Genomic DNA, 26,056 nt, shown 5'->3' with positions numbered 1-26,056 from the left:
ATTAACGAGCTCTCATGAATAATTAGGGTTTAAATATGTAAATATGAGCCATTTTATTTTGGGAGTACAGCATTTAAAAAATATATATTCCCTTATTTGTGAAATGGACTGCATTGGATTTCATGGTCTTTTGCAGTTAGTGAGAATTTTCTGGATCAATATGTAGAGTAGCAGGTTCAGGAAAATAAGGCAAATAGGAACTGAAATTAAAGGTTGGTTAGTTTCGTTATGTTGAGATAAGTTAGCTGCATAATTCAGAACACAATATTTTATTTTATAATTTAAATATTTGAACAAACATTTTCCATATAGTTATTGTAGCTGCCTTAAGCAACCTTTCTACCAGTATTATTTGTCTAATTTTACAGAATTTGGTACATCTGGAAAACACAAATTTTTAGTGGGATACTATAATTTTTGCTATTCGAATTTGATATTCATATTTAATTCAAACTAAAAATCTTATATTCAAACATGCCTACTTAAAATAGATACGGTATTTATAGACAATGTTAAAATGTAGAGTAGCCTCACATTCAAGGCAATCACATTTATCAATTCTGTGTGCTTTGTATTGTTATATGGGTGTATTTCCATTTCTTAAGTAAATTTTATATTTAAGGCTTACAATAAAAAGAGATATACTCCATTATTTTCTCAAGCTCTTTAATGATTTTTTCAATAACTAACTACAAAATTATTACAGTATCACACTTCATACATTACACATAAGTTATATTTTTTACATTTATATAGACATTGACTCAAAACACAATATTGCACACCATCACTGTTTATAGGTATAGTACAGAGTGACAGATGGCAGAGGTTCAGACTCTTACAAGGCATGCAGCCAATGTCTCTGAAACCCAGAGATAGGCCAATGATATTTGTATTTACATTAAAGAAATTTAAAACCAACTGTGGACAGTGGAAAGAATTTTTGTACCCTTTCACAATCTCTGACTTTTAATCAACAAAATTAACTACTGTAATTGTAACATGCCCCTGCCTTATTAAATAATTTTGAAAAAATGCTGTTTTTTCCACCTCTTTTAATACATACTTTCAAGTCAACATACTGTACTATACACGTTGAGTGATAAAATAAACTAATAATCTAAAGGACAGAAATAAGTAACTATTTTTAATTAAATGAAATCACTCATGATGTTCAAAAAGAATGAAACAAAGTAAAACCACTATCACAAGATGTACCGTGTTTAACTGAATCAAGGTTATGTCCCAAATGCAATTTTGATTTCAAATACGAATTCTCCGATTTAAGTTTTTGTTTCAAAAGATATGGATCTTGTGTGACTGTATGAACTAAACCTCGTCCGAGTGAGACAGACGTGCGTGACAACAACCACTGTGTTTTCGTGGTTCATGGACAATATTTAGAATAATAGAGATGTTTGGTGTCGACCACAGAGGGAAAAGAAGGTCAGGTAAACACGGGGCGTCCCTACGACGCTACAGAGCAAGCAGGTGGATCCACTTGAGGGCCTGCTTGACGCTCCTGAGGCTGACGCGGCTCAGGAAGGTGGCTATGAGCTGGTACTCGGGCAGCGTCCGCCGCCCGCCCCCGCCTCCCGGGGGCAAGCCCCTGCCCTCGCACAGCACCTTCGTCGTCAGGCACAGCAGCCACTGCAGGATCTGCAGCACAATGCCGAGTGTCCAAACATCGTAACATCACTTTGTAACAACCCGCGTACAAAATTAATAAGCATGTTTATGAGCACCAGAGACGTGCTAGTCTTTATTAAAGTATGTAGATGTATCTTATTTGAATTATAAAATGATGTAAAAGCTGGGGTTCACAGCACTGTCCTGCTCATACACACACACTAAGGCAGTAGACAAAAATTGTACATTTTATTTTATTTTTTGGACATACGCCATTGCAGTTTTGCACTGTTTGTCACGGAAAAATCCTGAAATATAAACATGAAGATAAATTCACATAAAACAAGACTGAACCAGCTGATGTCGGACAAATGGAACCAACATTGAAACCAAAAAGTATTACGGATAACACAACAAATACAGCACGGACAAGAAATGTCCAACATATAAATATCACACAGCACAAGAACTCCGTTGAAAGGAACTTAGTCATGGAACAAATAATATAACAACACAGAAAACACAATGGGCTAACGAGACAGATTAAATGCAGGCAGACAACAAACCTGGACAATGCAGCAAACATTTATAAACACAGCGATGAAGATAAACAAATACTCTGGACAACAGAATGAAGATAGCACTGATGAACACATTAGAAATTTTCCATTAAACTACTTGGATTTTTTAAAAGGCAAAAAAAAAAAAACCAGTGATTTTTCTATTACACTGCAAAAGCAACAGAACCACCTTGTTATTATGGGCTTGTACTGATCAGATTACCATTTCCTAATTTGTTAAGAGTTAAAAATGATTTTTATGAAGATCCAGCATCTAAACTGAAGAAGAGCCACTGCCGAGTTGGCACAGCACTACCTGATGAGTGTGGATGCAACTCATTTGTGCCCCGATTACAGAAATATCTCAGCCATCCACAAGATGATATCATGCTTAAAGCATGTAAGAAAAAAAACCATCTCACGAGCACTGAACATCTACGACTTAAAAGATGCAGTATATATATATTTAGTCTTGCCCAACATGCGATAACGATTTGTAATTCCCAACAACAATTTTACTCAGTTAGATTAAAAACAAATACCTAATCATTCTTTAGAGTTACTTTTTTGAAGACAGTGAAAATTTTCTTGGGAAGGCACCCACTGACGACAGCTGACACAGCCTCCTGACAATGCAGTGTTGTTGACAATAATACATACAATAATCCGGGAACATCTCTGAAAACGACTTACCTCATTTGTTGCAGGCATTCTTCCACTCGACCGAAGCCAGGAGCTTGGCCCCCACAGGTGCAACTGAAGGATCGTCGCTGCCATCTCTGCACTCAGGCGCTTAATCACAACCACACTGACATCAGTTAACAGTGAACACGAACACGGCCACACACAATTTATCACATTTCACCCTTAAACTTTCAGCAGGTAAGAACAACTAATTTTCCTGGTCTTTCAACAAAACTGTTAAATTCCTCAAAATTGATGCATATTTCAAATTTTTTGGCAAATAAAAATTTAGCAAACCTCTGGTCAGTAGCAAACATTTTCCTCAGGAAATGACCAACTTGCTGTAAACTCTAAAACCCATAAATTGCACAAATACTCATTAAAGATACATTTTGGGTGATCGCTAAATCATATATTTAATAGGGATGGGGCGACCGAATCCAATATCCGCCGAATCCGCCGAATCCTAGGGATTCGAAGATTCGGGGGGTCTGATATAGGATTCGTCAAAGGATTCGGTTTTTTACTATTTACGGAAAAAAAAATACAGTAAAACTCGCTTATGAGGTCCCGCATGGTAGGTTTTGTCATATAAAGCGTTTAAATTGCCCGAGGTCTCATCATTTACGCCATTAAATGTGTGATATAATGTCCGTTAAAATTTTTTCTGAAACTTCCTGTCTCAAATAATGGCGCACATAAATATGAAGAAAAGACAAATGAACAACAACATACGAAGAAATATGGATTATGTACCATAACTACAGTACAAACCCAATAGTTATTTTAAGATAATTACCATAAAAAGAACAAGATTCTTTGTAGAATACCATAATTACTACAGAAGCATGATAGCTACCATATTTGCACTATAGTTACCGTAACAACCGAGATGTATATTTACAGTGATAGTAATGTATTATTTATTTATGACATATTAAATTAAAGAACATTGTTGAAAAAAAAAAGGATGTTAAACTTTGATATGTACAGTTGGCACATGTTGCTAAGAAATAATGCGATGTGAAAGAGTGCAGTACAACTACGAAAAGTGAAAATGGTACTCGTGGATTTTTAGGTTATGGCAGTCTCTTTCATTTTTCAATATCGGCCGAAAATTAACAAGCGTACTGTATCGGAAGTCTGCAGAAATGCCGATTCAACTAAATATTGGCAAAATCGGCTTCTTCAATACAGCTCTACATTTAATGACATGAGTAAACATATTTCAGACTTCAGGATATTGAAAAAGACTTTAATTTCCATGTAGGTTTATGTGTGTTATGTTTTTTTTTTGCAAGTGTAAATTGAATGAAGTAAAATGCTTTTTTTTTTATTACTTTCAATTGATTAAACTTTAATGACCAGTTACAGATATTTATGTTACTAATTTTGAGGTTAAGCAAATTTACTAAAGCATTCCAGCCAAGCAGGTTGCCAGCGAGAGACGCTTCTCTTTTGCTGGAAACACTATCTCCAATCGTAGAGCTAATTTAACTCCTGAACGTGCAGAAAAAATTATTGTTCTGCGTGATAGATTAAAGAACAGAATTTAATACTCTGTGACAATCTCTCTCAGAATTATTGTGCTGAAAAGTGGAAATGTTGAAACAATGTGAATGTACTTTTCAAACAACATGATTTTTGGTGCTAAGTTTGTTGAAGCTCAGTAAGGACTCCAGAAAAATTGACAAGGATGAAATTTTCCCAAAGATATGTTACATTTACACAAACATATACTTGGTTATATTAGTTGGATGATATCAGTTACTAATGAACCAATGGAAACAGGTAAGATTCAATGGAAAAAAATGTTATTTTTTTCTAGCAGTGCAAAATGTAAACACACACTGTAAATAGTTACCCAAAATTAATAAGCCCACTTCATTGTAATACTTTATTCAAACATTATACTAAGTTTAAGATAAAAATAATTTCCCAAAAGTGTAACTGTACCACAAAAGCTCGAGCTCGGCTCGAAGTAAAATTCTTAGGCTCGCAGACCTCTAGCTTATTTATAGAAAAAATCCTAACCGCTAATCTGTACTAAAACTGAAATTTCTCAAGAAAATTTTTTTGTCTTTATATACACTTAGGCTATACCAGAAATGTACCAAACTACATGTGATAAAGTCAAGGGACTTTTAGTGCAAGCAGAATACATCTCACATTAGATATGTGGACATCATCTGTTAAAAGATTCGGGTTTGGGTTTGAGATTCGGCAATTAAAGTCGAGGATTTGAGTTAGGATTCGGCTTCGAGGAAATCAGGATTCGCCCCATCCCTAATATTTAAGGCTATTAATGCCAAAACTTAAACTTCAAACTGACAAATAATTTTGACCTCTATGACACTATGACATAACATGCTTACTAGTTTTGATTTGTGTTTGTCTGAATTAAACTAGTTCACAAATAATTGCAAAAGTAAGTTCAATCAACTTTATTTGTTAACATATCACTGAAAGGGTAACAGTTTGTCACCCATGACCAACCGGCTAGCAAATGGATTGGCCTAGGAGTAGACATACATGTTTCATGAACACTTGAAGAACTGACTTATACGATAAAAAAATTCTAAGTTTCAAACTGACTTACTGTAGATGATTGGTTGCTGAAATAATGTGTTGTCGGACATAAACTGATATTTTAGTATTTTTATTAATAGGTACTCAAATTAAAATTCAGTCACCATGGCAACCATCTTTCAACCACTAAGTACATGTAGAGTATACAAACTTTTGCACATAACCTCTCACCGAATGTAAAACAAAAATGTTGACTGTTCACAGGTACCGGAGGATGAAGATTAAAATACTGCTAGCAATTATGTCCCATGGTACAAACCGAAGGAATATATCATTCAGAACAAAGGATAAATTCACTGTATTCTTGTTGGCTGTGGTCAAAAAAATTCTATTTGAAAGTACGAAACAATTAAAAAGGTTGATTATACATGGTAACCACCCGGACCACAGCTACAAAATTGACTATTTGATTCACGTAAATCTATTTTTGTGAGCCACAGCACAATATAAAACCTATTGGTACCTTGTTCAGACACAAACGAACGAACGAGGCTACACAACCGTATCTGACCTAAGGAAGTGGCATATGCATGACCTTTTCAACCAATCACAGCACAGCCCTCAAAAAACCATACTACTATACAAATTTTCTACACCTTGCGACAAAGTTTTTATCACAGATTACCACAAAAAAAATCATGAAGTCGTGTGACTTCACTTTTAATCAATCACAAAATTAAATTAAAAATTACCAGCCAATCTTGGCACATGGCAACAGCACTTTGACTAACTTCCCAGAATCAAACTGGTTATTACCTATATTTCTAGCACATTAAGAGGTGATAATTTTCATTTTGACTCATGAAGGTGAAGATCACACAACTAGCAAGATACACACTGTTCAAAATGAGGTGAAATTTTTTATGACATGTGCTGCAACAGCAAAGTACATTTAGACTTTGGCCGCCAAATATTGAGACATGATCAGCGAAACAAACACAGAATCGTGTAGCACTGGAATAACTAAACATGTATCAGTAATTATTTTATATAAATATTAAGAGCTTGAATATGCCTTGCAGCACCTGTCAAAAAAGTCTCATAATATAGTGGACAGAGTGTAAATACATAAATTAAGCAGAGCTTTCAAAATTGTTGATCACAACAAACCAACAACTACTGTGTTTTATCGCATAATGGTCGCGCGCGCGTAATCGTCTCAACCATATTTTAGGCTGTCAAAATTGGGATAAAAAAACTTCTCGTGTAAACGTCGCATGATGTTTTTAGTCCCGCTAGTAGATGCCATGCGCTTTGTGTAGGTATCTTTTCCGTATAAAACGATGTATTTTAAAGTAGAAATCTAATATTTATTCGGTCATTACCACTTAATAAATTAACGGAAAAATATGAAGTTGTTTGACGTGTAAATTTTCTTATAAAGATGTTTTTGAACGTTATTTCCTTTATACGAGAAAACACGGTATACTATAATGCAAAGACTAGTTATTTTGCCACCTGGGAAGGGTTCCTCTTCAACAGGCCCATCACGACGCTCGCAACCAGCGGTGGCACGGAGTCGGGTACTTGCGGAAGCTCGTCTTCCCGGTAGCGGTAGTTGTACAGCTGCGGCTTGCCCGTGTCCCTGCTCGCGTAGAAAGGGTTCATCATGCCGAACATCTCGTACGCAATCGCGCCGGCCGCCCACACGTCCGCTTTGCTGTAGTTGATGCTCTTGAAAGCTCCCGGGGTTGCACATACCACCTGCCACAGGAACCAGTAAGCAGTTTCTTGTGGAGTTCTATGACTGGTGTAGAGAAGAAGGAGTGTATCTCAACGTGGACTATCAGCACATATTATTCACCCCAACTGCTATGTAATTATGTTTTTTAAAATGCATATCCTCTCTTTACACTGCATTAACTTCTAGCCATAAATGATTCCACCCAGGTTACAGAAAGAAACATGTTTGCATGGACATGACATTTTGCCGGTTTATCCAGCTTACTAAAAGACTATGGCAAACCAAATTAGTAGTAAATCTAGCAGTCCAATAATAATCTAAGATTTTCCCTTGCCCAAGGAGAGTGAAAAAAAAAAAAAAAATTCATGCATCGCTAAACTGGTTGCTTAAGTTGTCCATTAACCTTTAAATCTTCTGACAATATGATGTTTAGCACAAATTACTTAATTAAAAGTTTGAGCAAGAGAGCTTGCAAGGCACTGACCTCTGGCGCCATGAGCGCAGTGTTGCCACCGCGGTCCATGTCGGGGGAGTGGTACGGCATCACAAGCCCGTGATCTTTGTTGGCCAGACTGCAGCCGAAGTCAGTGATGGTTAGCAGAGGACACACGTCGTCCCCTTCCGATACATCCAAGAGAATGTTATCACTCTTGAGATCTCTGCGCACAACAGAAGAAATCATCACGTTTGAGATCACAGATCCAATATTTAATAACCACTGACCCATATACATATTAATATACATTTCAGAATTGAGATTACTATCACACTCATTAATAAACATGAATTATAATAAGATCAGGTAGCACAGTCAGCTAAGTAAAAAACAAAATCAAATAAGAGTATTATTTTCTTTTGTCTAATGCACAAGTAAAGCCAGCCTCATATCTGTACCTAAGGTCATATAATTTTGAGTACATCTCATAACATGATTTTTTTAGGTAATCTATTTAATCAATTCAAATGACCTAATTTCATATATTTTGAACCCTACATGTGAATATAGCATAAATAATAATCATTCCACCTAATAGGTTGTAGGAAAGTCAAATAGACAAGTTTCCTGTTTAAAAACATTCATTTTATAATATTTAATTGTATTGTGTAAAATATTAACCAACTATGCAGTTATTGCCACTGAACAATTCATAAATGTTCTATGAAGCGGCTTGAAATTCTGTGCCCGAAAACAAGATTTAAATCAAACTAGTAAAAATGCAGATCACAGCTCCATCTCAAGTATAACTACAGCACAAATAAAAAAAATTCACATTTTTGATAAAATTTTTTAGTATTTTTATTTTAATGCAAATAAACATTAACTTCAGGTTTCTAAAAATTATGCAAAAAAAATTTATGTATTTTCATTAAATTACAAGTTGTGGTGACAGTATTATTTTAATGCAAACATATTCTACCAGTTTGCTGGAACATGCACCTGCCATCATGAATTTATTTCATGTTACAGCGGAACCTCATTAGTAGAGACAACATTTTATGGTTTTATTTTCAGGCCAACTTAATTTAGAAAACTTGAGATTTCAGTAACATTGTTTTTATTTTTTAATAAATATGTTTATTAAAAAGATAGCACATTACTGAACAAATATGATACTTAAATGTTCCATGATACTAACGTCTCCAAAACAGTGTAATGTTGACTGATACTTTTCGTAAGAAATAAAATAAATCTACTAAGTAATTCTGTGTTGGAAAAATATTTTAAGGTCAACGTAAAAATTAGTAACTAATAACAGTTGCAAATTAAAATAAAATTTCTTATATTTCTTTATTAAATGTGGTATACACATCATGCTAAATAAATTACCTACTTTAATTGAATTTAATATTTAAAAGATTACATATTTGTAATTAAGAGTTAAGATTTGATTGAAAATGCTAATAGGTTTCATGATTCTAATTGCATTACAGGTCTTTGTGGCGTAGTAACTAGAAATTAGGTGTTATATGGTGCGGTGACATGATTTTCGGCGTTACTTTGGTTTTATCGCAACCAACCAACACAAAATTGTCCCTACTCATTAGTCGTCATTTAACCTGGCTTTGAAGTATTTCCTTTGCAATCCCTACAATTTATTTTTCTTCACGTTAAGTAACAATTTAGCGTATAGTGTATTTTAATTGTAGGACAGAACCACAAAAAAGTAGGGGTGGTGGGGTGTTAATCAGGTAAGCGATAGCTTTGAATATATATATTGTATAGAAGTCACGAGTGGATAGGATTTACTCTACGTTTTTCAGGAGCGTATGATGAGCAGCTTGGGAACTTCACCGCTGCAGGGGCGCTGCCGTAACGCCCTGTATCGTCTTAGGTTGTTATTTGCACGTTAGAGCGCAGCACTGTCGCCCGCTGTCATTTGCCCCGCACCCCGCACCCATCGTTCACTACAGCTCAAAATCGTTCAACAGGAGGGGGAAGGGGTCTTTGAAGAGTTCGACACTTGTCCGCTAGGGACCACCACAAGTCGATGCTCTAGAGATGGTGGCGATTGCGGCGGTGAATTAACCAACTACCTCAAACCGTATTAGAAATTTTAACCTGGGCTGGCGACTTCTATACAGTATATATATTCAAAGGCGATAGTGAGAGATCAGCGTCGGGTCCGAGGAGGAGCTCCGGAGTGAGGACGGAGGCGCGGCACCTGTGGGCGACGCCGTGCATGTTGATGTGCAGCACGCCCTCCAGCAGCTGTGCCAGCAACAGCACGGCGGTCCGGGGAGCCGCGCCCTGGTCGTGCAGGTATTGCTTCAGGCTGCAGTCGTACCTGCGACACACCCCACCCGGCAGCTCAGGAGACACTGCGGGCTTCTCCGCGGCTCCCACGCCAGCACGGCCGTGCGTCGGTGGACAGAATCCAACAGGGTGGCCACAAAATCACCATTTAGAATTTCAAGGACCAGAATGGTGTTTTTTGAGGTTCGATTAACTACAGAAAAATTGATGAAAAACCATTAACGTTGTTCACTAGGAGTACGTGCCATGCATGATGATATACGTGTGATGATTCACGTAACCTCCCATGAAATATTTTATGAAAATGATGAACCATACTTCTGTCACTGGCATTAAAAAAAAATCTGTAATACTAGATGCAGCATATTCATTTACCACTGCAGTTTTGTAAGATTTTGCACCGGTAAGTGACTTTAAAGCTTATGTCCCCATACTTGCAACAGGAAATATTTTGTTGCGCAGTTCAAATTTTGCAATGGAACTTTCTGTTTCTACTAGCATTACCCAACTTGAAAATGTTGCACTCTTTACCATATCCAGGGGCGCAACACCAGGAGGGGGGGGGGGGGGGGGGGAGAGGGGTATTTGCCCCCCCCCCCCCCCTGAAACCTTGAAGTGGGGGCAAACGGAGGCAAAGAAAGTGCGATGTAATCAATTTTTAGATAATAAAACTGCTTAAATAGCACCACGTTCCACGTTGAAATACAAATTTTCCCGGGGGAGGACCCCTGGACCCCCCGCTTCAATAGGGGGGATCAATGGTTCTTTATAAAAAGGTATATTGCCCCCCCCCCCCCCCCTTTTGGAAATTTAGTTGTTGCACCCCTGACCATACCTGTGCAAAAAAATCTACTTATGACTTTCTTTTACTTAACCACTACAATTTTTTTTTCTTTCGATTGCAGCGTTACCTCTTCATGACGAGGAACAGGCTCATGTTCCTGCCGAAGCCCTCGGGGTTGATGCGGGCGGGCAGGGCGTGGGGGTACAGGCTCAGGGAGTCCGGGAGGGAGGGCACGCGGTCCGTGAACACGCAGTACATCTTCACAACGTTCGGGTGAGGCGGGAGCGCCACCTTGCTTCCTGCCAACCTGCAACAGCATGGCAGTTCCGTGAAACTAAAAACAACGGACGATCAAGTTAGTTCTCAAGCGTAAATACCAGGTAGTGTTTAGTTTAAAGGAAATTAATTTAATCTAAAATTTGATACAAATGTTCTTAGTTAACATTCACTCCCACACATGATTTTTTAATAAGAATCCATCAAATCCTGAAAAAAATACTACAAAGCTTGCTAAAATGCAACATTTTCAATATTCTTCAGTTGTTCAGTTAACAGTTTTGTAAATTTGGATTCAATTCCTGGTACCAGAAAGTACCCTCACGATGACCATTATCATCCTGTTAAGTAGTGCAATGGGTACATTTTGTCGTAACACACAGCTGAGGCTTTCCACGAGATTCAGTCCACACAGAGCCAGAGGCCAAACATACATACTTGGTTACATATACTCTCTCTCTGCTCCTTGGGGGCTCCCCCAACCCCACTTCCCCTATTTAGGTTACACCCCTTAGTGGGGGCATCACCCAAACTTCCAAATGACTGACTGCTTTTCCCCCCAAACTCCCACTTATTGGGAGCAGGAGCTTTGAAAATGCTATAGGCAAGCCAAGTTTCAAATAATGTAACTTTACATTAAGTGTAAAAAAAATGGTTTTTAAGTTATATTCAATATTAGGTATTAAATAAAACTATATTTAAATACTGTAAATAAACTATCCTTTTCAAAACCTGTTATCCCATTTATAACAATATGAAAAACAAAAGCCCTTGTCTATAGTGGTCCAAGAATGTTAAAGTAATATGGAATACCAAAATGAGTACCCAAACATTTAAACAGCCAATGTATTTAAAAAAAAAAAAAAAAAAAACATATGAAAAGCTTTGAATTTTAAGTCAAGAAAATATAACAGTTGTTCACAAAAAAAAAGTAATTAAAAAGGTTAGCAAAACACAAACAATGGTAAAATTCAAAAAATTGCAACTGATCATAATGGTCTACAACCCAAATCACAAGTTACAGAGAGTGTGTGACCTCGTGCTGCAAGAAGTTACCTGCTCTCCATGCTGCTGAACTCCTCGTCCACAAACTGCACCCGGGCAGGGACAGTCTCCCGGTACATGGCCCGCAGGATCGCTCCCGCATTCGACTCTGCATCGTAGTTGAACATCATCTTGATGGCGAGGGGGTGCTGCGATGGCTCTCCGTGACTTTCCTCCCTCGCTGGGGCTGGCTGTGCCTCCGCGGCTGCTTCCATCGTAGACTCGCTCTCTATGCACGGTATTGTGTTGAGGCTGTTACACAGCTTATAAATTATTTTCAACATTTTGTTGTATGTGCGGTTTACATAATTGCTTGCTAGCTAGTATTTGTGTAAATTAGATGTGATCACATTATCAACTTTATGTCTAAAATTATGTAAGCAAACTGGAGTTAATCCTTAAGCTAATGAGGTCATTGCATAGTAACTTTTATTGTTTTCTAATGCTGTAATATTTGGCAATATATTTTATTGGTGCTCCTTTATTAAAAATTTTTTTTTACTACATGTCTTGTTTTATTTCTACCTTGGTAGAAACTCATGTGCCAACAAGAAACACTCATGTTGTGTGCAGTTGGTCTAGGCAGAAGGGCACACATGTTCCCAATCTCTCGACTACTGATGTCATGATGCATCCAGATTTGGCCAGTACCTGGTCCTTAAAGGCACACCTGGGTAACTGACAGTTCAATGCTATGCTCAGTCGTATTTCTTTTTGAGGTAAATCAAGCGAGTTGAATGTATTGAGCTTGTGGTCTTTTGCTTGTGAGTTGAGGAGAGACAACATCTGAAGATGTGATTCTACTAGAGAAAAAAATTTTATTTCCTAAAATATTCTTAATTTTTATTGTAAGAAGTCATGAAAAATAATCTTTGTGAACAAAAAAATAGAAGTTTTCAAGATAACTACATATAAAATATTCCAGTCTATGGTAAAATTTTATTCTGAATACACATAGCTAACAAAATTATTTTTGTTTTAATAGTTATACATATTATTTTTGAGTAATTTGAAAGTTTATTCACGTGTATATTTGAGTTGAAAAGTATTTGAGTTAGCACTGGTTTTCCTATAGGGCCCATGAAGTCTAAAGGAAGACATGAGAACTGTTTCAATGTTGAAGTCAAGGAAATAAAATAAAAATTTTCCTGACCTTACACATAATTTGAGTTTATCACCACATTCAAGCTATGGTCCTCCCTAGTATGTGATTTCCTATAAAAGGGTTTAATAAACATAAGAAAAAAATAACTGTCTGGCAATTGGCTAGATTTAGTAAATTTAACAGCGAGACTTGCACCCAAGATGAAGCTGAAACAGTGTAGTAAGAGCTCAACTGTAAAATTATATGATCTCATTAGAGAAAGACCAAAAAACAATAGTCCTTCCTCATAGAGCTTTCTACTACAAAACAAATTAGCAATGTTTTCCTGCTAAGGAACCATTGTAAAATACTCAAAAATAGAGTCTAAATTAAAACAATGTTTTGTGGTTGCACAAACACAACAGTCTTCTTACTGTGCCCTGTATTTATATTTACAAAGTATTATTTTTTATTTATAAAAACAAATTAATTTATATAAAAAATACTAATATTCATGAGCATTTCACGCGAATTAATGCAGATTTTCATCTGCAAAGGGTTCATAAGAAAAAACTTTACAGTCAGTTAGAAATGTTGGTATTAGATTATTTAATAAATTACCATCAGCTCTAAAAAATATGGAGCAATATAATTTATTTAAAAAGGAATTATTTCTTTATTTATCAAATAAGACTTTTTATAATATAGATGATTATGAACAGGAGGTAGCTTCGTAACATTTTTTTTTGTGAGTTTTATATATTATGATTATGATGCACTGTCCTATGTGATATAGGTTAGATTGTGTTCTAATGTTGATAATTTTGTTTACTGTAATTATGTATTACTTTTCTTTTATATATAATATTATCTAAATACATAGGTGCTAATTCATGGAAGTGCAGCTGTTATGTTATATTATTTTAATTTTGTAATGATTTTAATACTGTTCTTGTAGCTGTTTATGTGTTTGTATTTATGTTTATTTGTATTTTTTTTGACATATTCTATACCATTATGTATGGTCTATGGAATGCAATAAAAAATCAAATCAAACCAAACCAAACCATAATGAAAGTTTGAGATCCAAATAGCCATTATTACACTTTTAACTGCTCATCAAATGGAATAAAAATATTAATAGGACACATACAAGTGTTGTGAAATTACAGTACATAGAAACCAACAATGTAGTTTCAGCAACATGTATTTTTGTGGTAGGTACGTCTTCACTGCATGAAAGTTACCTGGTTACACCATTTGTGTGTGTGATCAAACAACTGTACAAGCTAATGTTGAGTACAAAATGCAGCTTGAATAATATTCCTCGCAGAAATAAATTCAAGTAATATTGTACAGAAATATTTGTGGTAAAGATAAGTACTGATTAATATCATATTAAATTTTTAAAATTAAGTTTACAACAAAAAAGGGCAAGCTTTAAACTGAGCATAATTACGAGGTTCTTAACTTACATGATAGTAAAGCTACATGATTTTTTTCTTACCAAATTTTAGAATACCAAATATTAAATAAACATAATTATTATTTACATTTTTGATGAAGATAAAAAGTTAAAAACTTCTAAATAAGTTTGTATATAGTTTAGCCACATAAAATGGATATATTTTCTAGAATACTCAATTTAAACAATAATACTAAGCCCACTTACAATCAAAATAGTTTGCTAGTTGGTAGTATAGATGTATGGTAAGGTATTGGTGTGCAGTCCTTGGCAATTTTCTTTTTCTTTTTTCTTTATTTAAACTTACTCAGAATTGTTTCAGGAAATTGGATCACTTATCACTATGTTTGTGATGCTAAAAACTGATTGCCAAAACCAATTAATTATTTTTCTTATTTTAACAATGTTTAATTTTTTTTTAACCAAATACATTGAACATTTAGACTATGGTATGGGTACAGTAGCTTTATCACCTCTCCTTTTGCGAGCAGAATAAACAACAGCATTGCAGCCCTTTGCAATCACTGATCCCCATTCAAAGGCGTTCAATCCAACTGGCACATCCTCGTAGAAAGTTTCATCCTCGGTAGCTGACAGTGTACTCCACTGAATCTTCGCAACAGCTTCCTGCGACAAAATTAGTCTCTAGTCACCGCACAAGCATTAAGATTTATTTAAGTCAGCACTGACCACATACTCCACAAGTCTTCTCACAAGAATAAAACCACAACACCAAAGAGGATGTGTCTTTCTCCCCTCCTGCATGCCAACTCATTGACTCAGGGTGTCGTTAATCCTGCAGTGCCACGACTTCATAAAAAAAAAAAAATCCCGGGGAAGGACCCCCGGACCCCCCGCTTTTTTTTCCAGGGGATGGATATTCCTCAAACAACTAAATCAATTGAAGTCCCCCCCAAAAAATATATCCTTGCAACACCCATGACTGTAGCCAACTATGGAGAATTAAGAATACGTTCATTTTTCCATTTCATATATTGAAGTTTATCCCTGGATCATGCAGCCTTGATTCTATTGGCATGATCCTGTTGGCTTGACCCTGTGGTACATGATACTTGCTGTTTTAGTTCAGTACATCAGAATATCCTGAACACAACAAAAAAAGTTGTCATATTAAAGACTGATTTTCATCTAAGTCGAATAAAAGTTTTTTTCAACCTACAATCCTAATTATTTATTTCACCATTTCTTTCATGTGCAGGATCTTCTGATGTACTGAACTACAACTGCAAGTATCATGTACCACAGGGTGTTCCAATGTAAAGATATAAAAATTTAATTTTTCTTTTACAAAATAGTAGCAATTACGAAACCATCCCTTCTGAGTAAATTTAGGGACGTATGTAATGTGTGAAAATCATGTTTTCTGATTTTTTTTCTTTCTGTTCTAGAAAGTCGCGATGTCCGATAATTACCAAGGTTAAAATGGGATACCTACACAACTTCTTTGTTTATTACATGTAAATAAAAGTGATAAATGTTTGGTAATAATTAATTGTTAGAAACAGGGAGGAGGGGAGGAGGAGATGGGTTAAAACTAAATATTCCACAAGCATTTTGAAATGTTGTGTCAAACAAGTATACTAGATGAAATGATGGATGAATATGACAACTCAGTAAATGTGCACAAGAGAAAACCTTGAAAGGGAAATAAAATACATAATATTTACCCTGATTTCCCAGCATATCCCCTCCAGTTCTTCATCCTTGGTAAGAATACCTGTTCCTGAAGCCAAACTCACACCAACTAAAGCAAAAAAGGGTGCAGAATCGCCAAAAAGAATTCGTTTGGCTGTTCTCTTTCGCAAATCCGCAGTAAGAGAATTGGTAACTCTTCTAAGAACATTATCTACAAAAATTCGTCGTGCATGAAGCTGAAATTGCGAAGCAACAGATTGAACTGTTGACACTCTAGTAGGTGTTGCATATGAACTACGCCCTACTCGCGTTTCCTGGTGAAGAATATTGAGTTTTGGTTTACACAAGACGACTTTGTTATTCGGTAATAATTCATTGAAGTGCTTGAAACCTCGTACGAAAACCTGACCATTTTGTGCCAAACGGCTTACTAACGCACGAATTGACATTTCGAACATTTGTGCTAGAGAGCGTCCGGGGGGACGCACTAAGTAAAGAAACACACCCTATAAAATAGATGTTATTACCTCTACTTTTACACAAATTATGAAAATAAGAAACGAATCACCCTACTACCTTGCCGTGCCCAGCACTAATACTAATACGTTATCTCTGGCTGCTAATACGCAACACGTAAAACAATAGTAACATCGTTGCCAAATTTCAAATTAAAACTCCACAAATTTTCCGATAAGGATCAAGAGCTGACAGTTAGGTTGGCGAAGAGAACAGCTACCAAACAATTTTTACCAAGCACCTGAACGTAAATTGTAGAAACTTTTCTGCCCAGCCCAACTCTTCTTTCAGAGTATCCTTTTAGGTCCTCCCCTCATGATGGGCCTAGGGTTTTCTCTCTGTCTATAGAGGTTTTATCTTTATCCTTTTCCCTTTCCAGCAGTGGTTTGTTCGAGACCCGGGGTGTGTCTAGTGTAGGCAGGCTTTGCTCTGGGAGGGCGCCAGACTAGCTCTTGCAGCTAACCGATGATGTCTTGTGGGTCGTCGGCCCTAGCGTGGCCTACTAGCTTGGAGGCTGAGGTTTTATAAGAAGCCCATTATACATTAAACACTCACGTCACAGGTTAAGCTGAAAAGGGTCTATAAATGATAAAAGCGTTTGAAAAAAAAAAGTGTTTTATTCACACGTGGCTTGGTTTACAGATTTACAGTTTGTGCGGGCAAACTACAATACAATAGTGTTCGCAGGCTTTCACGGCCATTGTCTGAAGTAACTTTTGGGTTGTCGTCGCATCCTTGGTGAATAATTCACCCACGTTTTGGTCGACATTGCAGAAGCCAAGCTACTTCAAATTTTCAAACTACAATACACTTGAAGAAACGAAACAGGGAACACAACTTATTAATAGTTGCACACAATGCTCAGTCTTCGTGTCCATGGCTTCCCGTACCACATTCCTTTCTAACCAGGGGATGATCATGTCTGCATAATTACATGATAATTGCATGAAGCCATTTTTTTTCTTCCTTCAATTAATTGTTGTGCCACATTGGCTGATCACCCAAAACATTGGCTGAAGTGTAGTGTTTTCAGTGTGGAAACAGTTTTAATTGAATTTTTTTTATGAAAGAGAATGTTTTTAATGACGGAGATTTTAATTTGTACTTAGTAACCATCATGAGATGTGTAAAGCACATTATGTTTTGGGTGATTCCAATATGGCGATGGTGAGGTTAAAAAGTGACTTCACTTCCATCACAACTTACAATCTCCTGGAAATTCCTAACACCATATTTATAACACTATCTACTATTTTCCAATCGTGTTTATGATCAGCCAAACTCCCCCCCCCCTTTTTTTTTCTTTCCCATCACAATTTCTAACTCAATGGTGTTTACATTCTCGTCATTATCTGTGGTTGGTTGTCGTAGATCGTAGATGAGTTGAAGGTTGAAAGTGTAAATTTGTAGGTTTTGTTTCATAATATTTTTACTTTGAGTATACGTTGTCAATTATGTTATTGTTTTCTAAGGTAATTATTTGTATTTTAATCTGTTACTTATTCCATGCTTGAAGAATGATTTAATTTTCTTATGTGTTCGTCAACTATGATTATTTAATAATGTGCATTTCAAGGTTTCGTTATATATATCATAGTTTGGTTAAGCTATTGGTATTAATTAAGCTGTGTACTTTAACTGTCGCATGATTTCATGTTCTTAGATTTTAATGTATGACATACCGTACCTGACACGACTATGGATAGATTTTTGCATTTAGTCAATAACTAAGTTGTAAGCAACGTGAAAACAATTTTTATACTTGGACCTATTTACATTGTATATATGTGTTAACAATGATAAGGAGATCTAAATAATGTTGAGGACTAGTTTACTTCGCGATACCAAAATACTGTTAATGATGTCATCAATATGGCGGCGCTGACGTGATTACTACCACCCTGTCATATGGGGGTTTTGGGTGGGGAACATTCACACGCTTGTTTTGCACGAAATACATTAATTTTTGAAACTAACTTTATTATATTTTGTACTACAGCCCTACGTATTCTCATATAGAAATGATACCATTCATATACCTAGTACCTGTGTTATTGTATTCTGTACAATCTCACTAGGTTTTAATATATTTTGCGATACCACATTTATAAGATTAGGTTATTTTTTACTATGGTTTAATTTTCTTGGGTATCTTAAATTATACTTCAGTCATACTTATTCTAGCATAAACACGATACTGGAGATATTTTCCATACCATAATGTAATTTGCAAAGAAACATGTGAATCTTTCCTGTCTGAAACGCCTTGAAAGAATGTATAGATCATAATTACGTAAGCACTGCTGACAAATTATTCAGGAGAAATACTTTATTCATAATTCAGTTTTAAATATACAATATTGTTGTTTATTTCAATGTAAAATTTTGTGCTATTAAGGTCTAAACATTTGACGAAAAACTTTGAAAAACCAGGAATTCAATGCTGACAGGAGAGTGACCATTCTGATATTGTTTGGTAATCTTAATTGTTTACGTCTAAAATTTCTTTTTTTGTTGTTTTTATAATGAAAGGGAGAACTTGTAACTTAGCCTAGATTTAAAAAAAAAGACTGTACTTAAAATGTCAAAAGTTTTCAGGATAAAATTTTATGTCATGTTTTATTGTAAATTATTAAAGTATATATCATGTTGGAGTAGATTTCACAGAATTCTACAAAAGAATTAAGCACATAATTTTTTAAAGAAATGTAAGTTTTATTTGAGTTGTATTTTCCAACTAAGTTTCCAGCCTTAGTGTGCGTCAACGCAGCACTATCATACATCCAGCTTTGCCATATACGGTTTTGATTAGGAGCTGAACAGATGTGAACTGTACGTCTTGAAAACTTCATCTTTGTTTTTTATTTCACACAATTAAGCACCACTCAGTGGCCATTGTGTTCAGGCTAATTGACATGTACAGCAGTGTTTTGTTGCTCACCTGGGTTGTTGAGGGAGCGTGCGTCCCTGAAAGTGTCATTAAACGTATCTGATGGAGACATTCGAAACTAAGAAATAATATTTTGCAGGTGTTTACTTGTAGTATACTTTGATTGTTTGTATTCTCTTGTGTGGGCCTGCTTAACATTTCTTCTTTTTTTTTTTTTTTAAATCCAAATATGTATTAGTTTGGTTGAAGTTTTTTTTTTTAACAATTGCCTTTTAAGCCATGCACACAAACACACATGTTCATGCAGTCAGGTGTGTATAAGTGTTTTTTTTCCCCTACTTTTGTAGATGGTTACTTGGAGTCTTGCAATTTTTTTTTTTGACCTTTCAGTTCTGGTACTCTGTTTTACACGTAGGCTACTTAACACTTGTTTTAACAATAATTTTAAGTATTAAAATACGTATTTGCGTTTGGGTGATGTAACTTTTTTTTCCCCTTCCGATCTGCAGTGATGGAAAGTTGATGAACAGAACCACCATGTCTGGACGTAGAACCAACACGGCCACTGCTCGCCTGAAGCAGGACTACTTGCGCCTGAAGAGAGACCCAGTGCCGTACATCGTCGCGGAGCCCTTGCCGTCCAACATGCTGGAGTGGTGAGTGTGTGTGCGTGCGACTTCAGTCCGAGAGTCCGGCGCCTTTCTTTGGGCTCTCTCCCTCTTTGGTGCTGGCCGTCGTGATCTTCAGGCCTTGCACGTGTGCGTGTGCAAAACCTTAGTTACATGTCTACTGGTGACACAGTTCAACATGGCTGACCGGACATTCGTTGTCATGTTGCCAACATAACATCCCAAACAAGGTTAAACATGTTTCATCATTTAAGTGTTACATTTTTTATTTATCTAAGCTAATAATAAACCTGTTAGAACTAAAAAAAAAATTACTTTGGACAAAATATTGAATAAACGCTATTGGGAATGGCCATTTACATTATTTAGAACTCAAAAATAGAGTTTAAAACTAATTAATGGATTTTAATTTTTTTTTTATATTAGTTAGGTCTTTGGCTAACTTACATTTAGGCTCAATATAATTGTGGAAATTCACTCCTAAGGGGTGAAAAAGGGGCAAATTTGGTTTGAAAGTAATTAATTAAATCTTAAAAACTGATAAAGTTTTAGAATTTTTTTTTTTTTTTTGGTTTCAATAACAAACTACGTACTACAATTTTACTGTATTGTAAATTAAACCGTAAGGGGAATGAATTATTACTATTGTATACATCACTTTGGAATAGTATCTTAATGTACAGTCTTTACTTAATAAATAACTAAATTATTGTAAATTTTATATGTGAATAAATTTTTTATTCTTTATATTTATGATATGGACTTGATTGTGATTCTGAAACATAAGTATGACCCTTTTTCTCACTTAAGCACTGCACTATTATCTACTTGTATAACAATTTTTTAAGAATTCTACATTTATAGTCCTAATTGTTTTGAATTGTACAACATGTGATTTAAGCTGAATAAATGTGGGTTTGTGAAAATGTCACTGATTTAATATTTTATTTTAATGTGGGTGGCATTTGTTTAAATCCTTAATTTAAAAAGTTTTGTTTTGTCAGTTTATGTTTTGTATTGTTCAATGTTTTTCATAATGCTGTTGTTTCCACAGGCATTACGTTGTGATAGGCCCACAAGAGACACCTTATGAAGGGGGCATGTACCATGGCAAGCTTGTTTTCCCTGGGGAGTTTCCTTTCAAGCCTCCAAGTATTTACATGACAACACCAAATGGAAGGTTGGTTCGGTTGTCAGTCTTGCCAATCTCTTGAAGTATTTGTTGAACTGGTGCAAGCTATAATTGTTAGGTACTATGTTGGTGAATGATCTGTGCTTTTTTATTATTATTAAAGTTTGAAATGAATTTAAATACTAAAATATTCTCAAATACAAATATCAACTTCAAGAAGCAAGAGTAGGATTTTTTTATGGCAGTTTAGAAGTCGTGTATACACACACACACACATACACACATACATACACACATCACATGCATTTGTGCAACTGGAATAGATATTTAACATTAATGGTTATAAATACTAATAAAAAAGCTATAAAAGAAGTAGCTTGGCTTCTGGGTTGTAGCCGTGTCCTTGGCAAATAATTAGGTAGGTAACTGCTCCCTGATGATGGCGACTGCTATGTCGACCGAAACGTCGGTGAATTATTCGCCAAGGACACAGCTACAACCCAGAAGCCAAGCTACTTCTTTGATAATGGATGTCAATATTTCTGGTAAATTACTTTAAACTATTTAGCAACAATAATAACATGGTTCTAGTTAAATTTACATCAGTATTCTAACTAATATACTGTAGTTCTTGAATACCACAAATAACTTAAAGATAAGAAAACTGTAATAGTTAGCAGTTAAAACACTACACTAGCTAAGAATTATAACACAGTAGCAGCATCTGTTTTTCGTGATAGTATGAGTTCCTTTCAAGTACATCTACTGTTACGACACCAGTCATGATAATTCAGCACGGAAGCAAATGTGCCCTGAAGTAGCTCGGTCGTGTCAGGCAATGGCTTCTCTTGCATACTGCTGCCAATTGCGAGGAAGAAAACCGTTGACGGCAGTAATACCACATTGTAGTCCTGCGGGTGCTCAGATTATTTCGCTAAAAATGCCTGCATGGCTTCTCTTGCATACTGCTGCCAATTGCGAGGAAGAAAACCGTTGACGGCAGTAATACCACATTGTAGTCCTGCGGGTGCTCAGGTTATTTCGCTAAAAATGCCTGCCCCTATGCACAAGGCTTTAGTTTTCTTCTCAAGAGAGTTGAAGTATGTATGCAGAAGTATTTGACTCCCCTCCCAACAGCCCAGCGATCCATGACCCAGTGAGGGGTGTTGGGGACGGAATGTTGCAGGTTCAAGACCAACACGCGACTGTGCTTGTCCATAAGTGACTTCCACCCGGACACATGGAACCCTGCCTGGAGCGTGTCCACCATCCTCACGGGGCTGCTCAGCTTCATGATCGAGAAGAGCCCCACGTACGGCAGCACCGAGTCCTCGGAGTACGAGAAGCGGCAGCTGGCGGCCCAGAGCTTGCAGTTCAACCTGCGGGACAAAACTTTCTGCGAACTGTTTCCGGATCTTGTTTCGGTGAGCTCTCACCTGCTCGAGCCTCCGGCGTGTGATCTTCAGTTTCACCACAATCTTTTACGCTAATGATGTTAGAAATATTTCAAACAGAGGCAAAAAAAAGTCTCCTTCATGATTACGGATGCCGAAAGCATGAATAGATGTACAGTACATTGTTTTTGTATTCACATAAGGATTGCAAGGCATAAGTAAAATGAGATTGGTACACAGAGAAGCTAGTTTGCCATGTCAGAGGCACTAATCTGACCTGACATTCTTGCCAGTGGAAAGAGAGAATATGATGAAGTGAAGTTTGAAAATATGTGACACAATTCTTGGTCCCATCTCTGTAAGCTCTGGAATGGAACTAGTTACTTGGTAAGAAAAGCGATAGACTAGTAAATATTCAACTTATAGTCGTATCTTTTAGAAATTATTTTGTGTGTGCATTTACCCAAGAATTTGTACAGTCTGTGAAAACTAAAAAAAGGAAAGTTAGTGTTTCACGTCTAATGGTAATGAACAGAGGCGAGACCTACAAGAGTACAGTGGATTCCATACATGTTGGGACAGACTCAGTTCTCAAAACTGTAAGTCGCGGCAAGGTGCTGGGATTGAACCCACGATTCTTGTCATGTGAGCCATTGAATATTCTGAGTGTTGTGAAGTTGTACCAAGTTAAATCTAAGGGCTTGATTCCCACCAAGAACATTGTTTCGCAGTTTGGTTTTTGAGGGTTTTTCCACATAGCTCTACAAATTCCTGGCGCCAAGTTACCAGGACACCTAACTTTTCCTTGCTGGCAACTAACTTTTACCAAAATATAACTGCAGTAAGACACTGTTGTTACGACCCCATTTATTATGACCACCTCTCTATTATGATCCCTTTTTGAGGAACCGTAAAAAAATTTGTGTTGAACAGTCAAAACTGTGAAAGAAATCAGCTGAAAATTTGTTGGAAGCACAGTTTGGCTGCTTTTTTCTAGACGAGCACTGTGCTGAACGTGGGGCAGTAGACACCCCCTACCCCTGTTTGATCCTCTCACAGATAAAGGTTCACTGACGCCAGTATGTCTGTGCACTGGCCAGCACCTGTCAGCCAACCTTGTGATATCGCTCGCTCTTGGACACGCTGCCCTCACTGTTCACTTCTGTTATTACTGGACACCTGAAAATTTTGTGTCAGCGATAAACTCAAAAAAAAAATGTAATGTGTAGGGGTTAGAAGTTCAAATGTGATTTTTTTCTCCATTTTTAATACAAATTCCTGCAAATTATATAGGTACTTTAATTTTCTGAATTATGTTTTTGTGACTTGATTTGTGGAGAAAAAAATTGTGTAGAATAAAACTTGTTAAAATTAATTATGTATGAACAAATTAAAGTCTCTATACTATTATTTTCGTAAATTTAACAGTTTTCAATTTATTGGCAAATCTCCACATGCCCTGCTGTGCGGCTGTTTCATACTTCTTCCGCTGTAATTCCAAGCCTTTCCAACTGCTGTCAGCCATGGGAGCAGTTTAGTTATAAAAAAAAACTACTCTTGCTCTGCCTCTAGACTTCGTTACTTATGCCACTTTTGATTGCCTCCTGAACCATGGGCGTAACAGATGAGACAGGTTTTGGAATGCGTAAGGGAAATGGAGAGAGAGACGACCACATCCATCTGCAACCAAGATCGTGCAAGCGATAACAAAGAAAGCTTTGTCACTCAGCTTGACATTCTTAATTTATCTGACGTGGTATATAGTTATGGCCCATGTCTAATCAATTTTCACTTAATGAAAAATCAGTGTAAAAATTACTTTAGATTTAGAGCTTATTAAAAGATACAGTTGTGCTGCACGTTTTGCCGTGTTTATGCTAATTCTGCTGACAGCAGATGGTTGAGTATGCTTTTCTTGGCTATCTTGTTATTTTTTGGAACATGTATGTTAAAATTAACCTATATATAGTTTTTAAAACTCCTTAATTTCTTGCCATAAATGTCTGAACATAGATTTGGTATGAAAAATGACATATTTTTACGGGAGGTTGATGGATGTTAATCGTTCTTAATTGTTTATTACAAACTTCTTCTTGGCAACAGTGAAAGGTTGTAACAACTGGGTTTTACTGTACAATGGTTACTGATATTGTACCAAGTTGCTATGTAGGAACTGCTTCGTACATACTTTAATGTTGAAATGAAATTAAAAGTAAAGCTGCTCTCAAAAGTATTATTTTTTTATTGCTGACTTAGACTTTTAGATTTTTGTAGAGGCCTGGTTTGCTAATAATGAGTTGAAAACCGGTGCAGGCGATCAAGACTGAGTTAGAGAGGAGGGCGGAAGCAGAGCGTTCGGCACGCAACACATCCCAGTCTGTGTCGTCCAGCGACATGCAGACGCTCTTCAGGAACCAGTTCGGCCACAACGAGCAGTCTCCTCTGCACAGCGCCATCACCAACATCTGCGTGATCATCGGGGTGGCAGCATTCGCCTACACCGTCAAGTACGTCCTGCGGAGCATAGCGACGGATTGAGGCGGTTCCCCCTGGTCGGCGTGGAACACAGACTTTGTGAATCATGCTGTAGTGCAGTATTCTCCAACTTATCATGAAATATTTTTGTTGCATAAAAAGTAATATATTTATACATGTTTTTTGAGTGACTCGTCCAAGGACCATATTTTCTTTGTGGATTATTGATATAATCTTTAGATAAAACTGAATACATTTTTGTACAAGTCACACGTACTAATCATACGATACTTGAGCTTGGCGCTGTTTAATGTATTTTACAATATTCAGATAATCTAAATATACTTGAATATATTGTAGTATAATAAAAGTTGTAAAAATATTCTCATAGTTGTTGGTTATTCATTGAAAGTTCATAAATCACAACCTACAAACCTTCCTTTTGGTAGAGGTTTGCAACAGTTAAATGATGATGAAAAGACTATTGTATAAATAGTTTTTAGAATATGCTTGTTACATTCCAGGTTGGCCCAGCCAGACAACCTGGTCTATAAATGATTCATAATAAGTTGCCTGTTTGCTTGTGGTAGACAAAAGTTGAAAGATTTACTTGATAAATTAAATACTCTGGTAGTCCAAAATATGGAGCACATTTTAACATTTTTTTTAGTTCACCTCATGATAATTTTCTGACTGATTTTTGAAGATAAAAAATATTCGTTCTGAAAAATTCCTTTACTACATTGTAGCGGATACAAACGAGGCCACGCAAATATTTCTGGATCAAAAATTTCTGCAAAAAGGATTTGC

At 36.3% G+C, this 26,056-nt stretch overlaps 2 protein-coding genes across 2 annotated transcripts; one reads left to right on the top strand and one right to left on the bottom strand.

Moving 5' to 3' along the window:
* Window positions 1-652: 652 nt before the first annotated feature.
* Window positions 653-16,882, bottom strand: LOC134542273 (serine/threonine-protein kinase Pink1, mitochondrial). The gene is made up of 9 exons (XM_063386394.1): window positions 16,243-16,882; window positions 15,028-15,181; window positions 12,018-12,234; window positions 10,813-10,992; window positions 9,810-9,932; window positions 7,631-7,805; window positions 6,921-7,166; window positions 2,883-2,981; window positions 653-1,659 (listed from the first exon to the last, which is right to left on the bottom strand). The coding sequence occupies exons 1-9, from the start codon at window positions 16,666-16,668 to the stop codon at window positions 1,477-1,479; spliced, it is 1,803 nt and encodes a 600-aa protein (XP_063242464.1). The 5' UTR covers window positions 16,669-16,882; the 3' UTR covers window positions 653-1,476.
* Window positions 16,883-17,988: 1,106 nt separating this feature from the next.
* Window positions 17,989-25,631, top strand: LOC134542272 (ubiquitin-conjugating enzyme E2 J2-like). Its single transcript, XM_063386393.1, has 5 exons — window positions 17,989-18,198; window positions 20,126-20,272; window positions 21,300-21,425; window positions 22,564-22,801; window positions 25,085-25,631. Exons 2-5 carry the CDS (start codon window positions 20,139-20,141, stop codon window positions 25,307-25,309), a joined length of 723 nt encoding a protein of 240 aa, XP_063242463.1. The 5' UTR covers window positions 17,989-18,198; window positions 20,126-20,138; the 3' UTR covers window positions 25,310-25,631.
* Window positions 25,632-26,056: the final 425 nt, after the last annotated feature.

This window comes from Bacillus rossius, assembly GCF_032445375.1.
Source record: "Bacillus rossius redtenbacheri isolate Brsri chromosome 4 unlocalized genomic scaffold, Brsri_v3 Brsri_v3_scf4_2, whole genome shotgun sequence".
In the NCBI taxonomy this organism is placed as follows: domain Eukaryota; kingdom Metazoa; phylum Arthropoda; class Insecta; order Phasmatodea; family Bacillidae; genus Bacillus; species Bacillus rossius.
Note: the sequence above shows the minus strand (reverse complement) of the source record. Positions and strands in the feature narration are given on the sequence as shown.